The 6,572-nt window shown below is 37.1% G+C and overlaps 1 protein-coding gene across 1 annotated transcript; it reads right to left on the bottom strand.

Moving 5' to 3' along the window:
* Positions 1 to 1,758: 1,758 nt before the first annotated feature.
* Positions 1,759 to 2,127, bottom strand: LOC127811103 (uncharacterized). The gene has a single exon (XM_052350815.1). The coding sequence runs from the start codon at positions 2,125 to 2,127 to the stop codon at positions 1,759 to 1,761; it is 369 nt and encodes a 122-aa protein (XP_052206775.1).
* Positions 2,128 to 6,572: the final 4,445 nt, after the last annotated feature.

Here is a 6,572-nt window from a genome sequence, read left to right as displayed (position 1 = left end):
AGACATAGCAAATATAATAGCATCCATACTGAGAAATTCGAATTTAAAATGAGACTTGGCTCTTTTCATAAGCTTAAATAAGCTTTAAGAACATATGGTGTAGCAATCCTGTACATATATCATAAGAGTGTAATATCAAAAATATTACAAAACATCATTTTGACTATTAAAAGTTATCTTCAAATATCCACCACACTCCACGTCCATGTTCCGATCTCCTCATTCATAATCACCTGGGGGAAAAAATATGGGATGAGATTCTTGCGAGTCTCAGTAAGTACAAGCGAACCATCATATGTATTTAAACAAGTCATGACATAACATAACATATCATATGGAGACACGAGAGGTTCTACCAACTACGGGGGCATGAACCCTCATGCTTAGCGCTACCGAGCTCTAGTCCCGAAACTTGCGTGAACATAACATAACATGAGGGACCACATAACATAATTCATGGGCATGCTTAAACAACATAAATAGTTCATAATGTACTTACCTCAACTTGTTTGGACAAGATTTGAATGTTTAAGGCTTCACACCTTACTGGGTTTGTTTTTCTACAGAAATCATGCATTTAAGTGAATTCAACTTTAAATATTTTTACACAGGGTTGTAGGTAATTAAAATAGGAGAACAACAGTGAGAATTTCAGGCTTAACGGAGGTCGGATGCGCCCTTACGGGCCCTCGGAAGGGTGGCCACGCGCTACCCCCTTCTCTATTTTGCAACCCAAAATTAAAACGGCCATAACTCTCTCATTTTAACTCCGATTTGAGTGCCGTTTGAACCTATGCACTCCCTTTCAGTGTACTACGATCTTACAGAAAGAAAAGTGACTTACCTTTTAGATTTCTTCTTTGTTTTTGGAAATTTTCAATCTGGTCTCCCACTTGGCTTCTCTTGCCTTCTTCTTTGGTTTTCTTCTTCTCTTGCTTTTCCTCTTCTATTTTTCCTTCTACGTGGTCCAACTCTCCACCCCTTTTTATAGTCCTTTTACCTCCAAGCTTCAAGATCACATTTGGTTATTTTCTATCCTAGCCATGATTACTATGTTTGAAAAAACTTACCTTGATTCCATGCTTATCCTAGAAGCTTTTCCCTCTCCCAATCCATTCCTTCCATTTGCCCCTTACGTGACCCTTTATTCAACCCATCTTATCCTTATCTTTTAGCAAGCCAATAACATGCTTCCAACTCCATTTACTTTTGAATTAAGAAATAAAGGTAATCATGGTTTAAGACTTTTGAATACAATTATCCAATATAATCTTTCCACCTCAAGGCTTCTTCCACAAGCCTTTATTATGACCATAAGTCTTCCAATGAAAGTTTACCAACTCAAAGCTTTCCTAACAAGCTTTTATCATGACATTCATTTGGAGACGTTATCCTTTACCAACTCAAGGCTTCTCAAACAAGCCTTTAATTTATCTACTTTTCTTCCCTAGTAATGATGGCTTATCTTTGAAATTCTTTCACTTGATTCTTCCTTCCTTTAGAAGCCTTTCATTCTTCCAATCTCATGCTTTCTTGAATAAGAATTCATCATTGCTAATATTCCCATTCGTTGGAGACAGGCTATTATTATTACAAGTTATGATATTTTCTTTTTAGGTCCCAAAACACTTTATTGCAACATTCAACCTTTATATTAAATTTTGGATATTACATATTTGAACCGAGAAAGGAAATAAACAAAATCTCGGGTGTTACATTCTCCCCCTCTTAAAATAAATTTCGTCCTTGAAATTGCCTTCAGTTGAGGTCATCAAACAGTTGGGGGTATTTGGACTGCAACTCATCCTCACGTTCCCAAGTTGCTTCTTCGACTGAGTGATGTTGCCATAACACCTTGACCAATGGTATTTCTTTATTACGAAGCTTCCGAACCTCTTGAGCTAGAATGCGTATTGGCGCCTCTTCAAATTTCAGATCTTGTTGGATATCCAATGGTTGATGCTTGATTACGTGAGCTGGGTCAGGGACATATTTTCTAAGCATTGATATGTGAAAAACATCATGTACTGCTGAAAGTTCTGGTGGTAAAGCCAGCTGGTAAGCAACATTCCCAACCCGCTTCAAGATCTCAAATGGACCTATGTACCGAGGTCTGTAACATCTCATTCTTACGGGTCAAACTACCAGTCATTTGACATTGTTCACAATTCTTACATAAGATATAATCATCATGAAATAATGTAGGCCAATAAAAACCACTATCTAACGCTTTTCTAGCTGTTCGCTGAGGTCCAAAATGACCTCCACAAGCATAATTATGATAGAACATAAGAACATACCGAATCTCAGAATTAAGCACACATCTCCTAATAATTTGATCCGAACAATATTTTTATAAATACTGATAATCCCACACATAATATTTTTCCTCACTCTTAATTTTGTCTTTCTTAGCTTTAGTCATATCATTAGGTAAGGTTCTAAAAGTAAGGCAAGATCGTTATGGGGTAAGCAGCGTAGTTCAAAAATTTTGAACTCTACCTTGATTTGGCGATTGGATCAACGTCAAAATCAAAACAATCACATACATAATAAAATAAATTTAACATTTAGATTTTCAGTCTTTTGCGAATCCGAACTATCCAAACGTTCGGCCTCTAACTCTTGATACACAACATGCGTCCATTGGCGAGGAGAACAGAATAGGAGTGCTAGCTCCTTCTCCTTTTCTTGGCTTGTGTATGGACGAAAATAACCTCCTCGTCTCAAATTGATGCAGAAAGAAACAAAAGAGAGTGAATGATAATTTTTTTCAACTCTTGAAAAACCACAAAAACATTCATGTCGACATTTAGAATTAGCCGATCGTGATTCTTAGTCCCGCAATGAGGAAATTAGCCCAAAATGCAAAGAGAAGGAACAAAATGGAACGTACACGGGGGATTTTTATGTAGTTCAGACAGAATGATGCCTACTCCATAAATGTCCTCTAGGTATTTTGACAGAGTCACAATATATTATTGTTATTTTTTTTTCTACAACTATACTTTCGACCCTTATTTATAGTGAGGGGTGCTTACAATTGCATAAAATACAAAAGTGGAAGAATGACATCATGGAGACAAGATATCTATAACACCCCCTCTCCTAGAACTGCCAGAGAAGATGTGCTACAGGGAAACAAAATAAAACTAACTGATAAACTGAAGTCTGATACCATGAATGAATATCTCAATCAACTAAAATAAAACTCTGTGTCAACCATAAACTGAAAACCTTAAACTCTTTCTAAGGGAAAATCCCTCAACTGAAATATAAACTAGCACTAAACTGATAAACACTATAACTAACAAACTAATAAACTCCCAGACATCTTTTGTCTTGAGCGGCTCCACGTATACACACTACTGACAACTGCTGCTAGGCCCCACATCTGGTACTCCCCCGCTAGGACCTGGAATGGTGAAGAGTACAATGTGAGCTACAAAGCTCAGTAAGTAATAAGCTGGAAAGAATAACTGAAGCTGAATCGAAGAATATCGATACTGATAAAATACTTACTAAACTTGTACTAAGAGATATAATAATCATTGGATTGCATTTACAAGATGTAATGCACATAAACTGTAAACTAAATGCAGGTATGCAACTTTGGCTCATAGGCCCACATAACTGTAATACATACCTGACTAATCTAAATCCTGAAAACGATAAAAACTATAAGCACATATTGTGGGCAATATGCCCCTAGACCCCTGGTTGATATCAGACGAGCAACTCATAACTAAGATATAACTGAACTGATACTAGTGGGATCCCCGCGGACAAGCCGCCTAGCGCGCATAATGCAATGCTCATATAAATGCTAACACATGGTATGTAGTACTCCATATAAAGTCATGCTCAATGGTCATACAAATATGTATGCACATAATCTCACAAAATAATGTTGATCATGTCATAATTAACTACTAAACATGGTATATGATTTTTATCAGCTATATTGAGATACAAAGATTCTGTAATTTCTGGGTATGGGCATGGCACATTGGATTTGATCATATCTTAGTATAAAAATACAATATTTATATTAAATTTAAGATTTGCATTAAGAATTTATTGGAAGTCATTCGGATGCTATATGATATTACTCGAATGATTGATGAAGCATAAGGAGCAATTCAAATGAAGTAACAGCCCATTCAAATGAAAAAAAATGGACTACAACAAGGTCATTCGAATGATAGAGACTCATTCGAATGACTCACAAATTCATTCGAATGAATTTGACAATCTTCCAACTTTTGAATGGGCAGAAAGCAACTCATTCGAATGCAACAGTACCCCCATTCGAATGAATGAATGGAATACTCAAGGCTCATTCGAATGACAAAGAGACTCATTCGAATGCTAGACCCAAAACTTCAAAAACACATAAGAATGATACGATAACGCTAAGAAGTCATTCGAATGACTGAAAACTCATACGAAATGTAGCTTACAATAACAAAGACAATATTTTGAATCAAAAACTTAACATTACTACACCATTCCAAAAGAAATCTTAGGAGAATAATCCCAATCGATATAGAATAACATCAAGATGGATCAATCAATCGTTTATGAAAGAAAACGCTGTAAAAATTATGCATAGCTTATCATAACTCACTAGACAATGATATAACTACGAATATACATATGCATGTAAGCTGATAAAGATCTGGGAATAAGAACGAAGTGTCTTGATTAATCTGAGAACATATGCTATCATGATTCAATGATCATATTTAAAAGAATCGCTATAAAGACTTATCCATATCTTCTTCATGCACTCACTGTTCTACGCATATATATATATATTTACATATCTATTGTCTGTTACATAAATCTGACGACTCGATCAAAGAGACTTGAATGAATTGATAATGAATGCTAAATGAACTCCCACAAGAAAGGATTACGGGGTGAAGAACTTGCCTTATGATCGATCGGATCGACGATTCGCTAAACCACTTCGCTTATGCAACCACTGATGTTGTTCTTGGCTCTTTGTTCTTCACAGAAATCTCCTCTAGCGGCATATGAGTTTTTGACTAATAAACCAAATATATATAAGCATCACAAGCCCTAAAAATCATCTCTCAATCTCCTACTACGATTTGGAGACTCTAAACTTCATCTCCTGCATTGACTCCCAATCATAAAATAACTTTAATTACATAATTAAATTTTAATCACAAATTACTAAATGACCTTCATGTCCTAGCATTTAATTTCCACAATTTAAAAATAATTAAATTCTATTTAAATGTTATTCCCTCCATTAAAAATATTCTAAATTGCCACATTAAAATTAAATCGACAAATTCCTTTAACTCAAGAAATAACCAAAATAATTCTAAATAAATACTAGGCTCTCTAACGGGTCGTTACATGTCTTTATCAATTCCATAAAATCGGGAGTGGGCTCTGCATTACCAAGGATTTGGTTTGCATCAGATAAAGTAGGTGGGTCCCTGCCTCCGGTTATTCAGCAGCGGTGTTGTTATGCAAGCTGAATAGTTTGACCGACGAGCTGAACGGTTAGGCTAACGAGCTAGAAGCATTGTTGGAAGTTCGTTGGGTATATCGCTGAGAGCTCGCTAGAAGCCTTACTAGGAGCTTGCTGAGAGCTCGCTTGGTTCCGCGATCTGAGCTCGGATTTCAATGATGTATGAGCTTGCCCTGATGAGCTTGGCTAAGTTTACTGGGCTTTAAGTGATTGGGCCGACCTATTGGACTGAGTCTAGCTCATAAGTGGTACGGGAAATATGTATAACACAAGCCCCCTAACTCGTAGTGCGATCTTCGGACTGGGAGCTGATGTGTGCGAGCCATTCCAACTATCAATTAGACTTTCAGACTTTTGCCCAATCGCATCAAATCACGCCGTTTCATGCAACACGTCTTGTCTGTGGCGTATTGAATGCGCACGTCCCCCTATTACTGCGTATGATTATGTTTGTGAGACCCATAAGCCATCATGCATCTGATGGATACGGAGCATACCATAAGTCATTTTAATTTGACGATCGAGATTGATCAAGCTAAACGTATAAATGGCAGGGAAACCCTCACTATTTCCCTCTTCATGCCATTTTGAATTATTTTTGTTCTTGCGTTTGTCTTCCTTCTACTCTCAAGACTTTTACTGTGATCAGGTTCTTCCGACTGCAATCGTTTAAGTGCCGATCATTTTTTCCCGAAGCTTGATCCAAGTTCTCACACTGACGAGAGACTCAGTGATTGGTAAGCTTCTTGTGAGTTTCGCCTCTTTCTTTCGCCAAATCGTCCATCGTCGGTTAACTATCGATGGCTTTTTAGTCTTCACAATTCTGTCAGCGTCGCCTCCATTTTTTGGGGGATCGATTCAAATCGATTTGTTAGGTGTTCACTGAGCCTTCGGGCTTAATGACCTTAGGATTAGTCTTCCATGGAATACCGGGCTTGTAGATGTAGCCTTTCTACCTTAGGCGGTACCTCATTGCAAAGCGCAAGACCTTTTGAATAGAGAGTATTTCTAGGGTTTTTGGTTTGCGGACTACGGCCTAATTATCCTTCTCTTTCTCTGT

This window comes from Diospyros lotus, chromosome 10, assembly GCF_014633365.1.
Source record: "Diospyros lotus cultivar Yz01 chromosome 10, ASM1463336v1, whole genome shotgun sequence".
NCBI lineage: Eukaryota > Viridiplantae > Streptophyta > Magnoliopsida > Ericales > Ebenaceae > Diospyros > Diospyros lotus.
The sequence above is the reverse complement of the archived record's forward strand: the minus strand, read 5'-3'. Positions and strand labels throughout refer to the sequence as shown.

Bases quoted from the DNA above. Each gene is read 5' to 3' on its own strand.
- LOC127811103 (XM_052350815.1), bottom strand. From the start codon at position 2,127: ATGAGATGTTACAGACCTCGGTACATAGGTCCATTTGAGATCTTGAAG.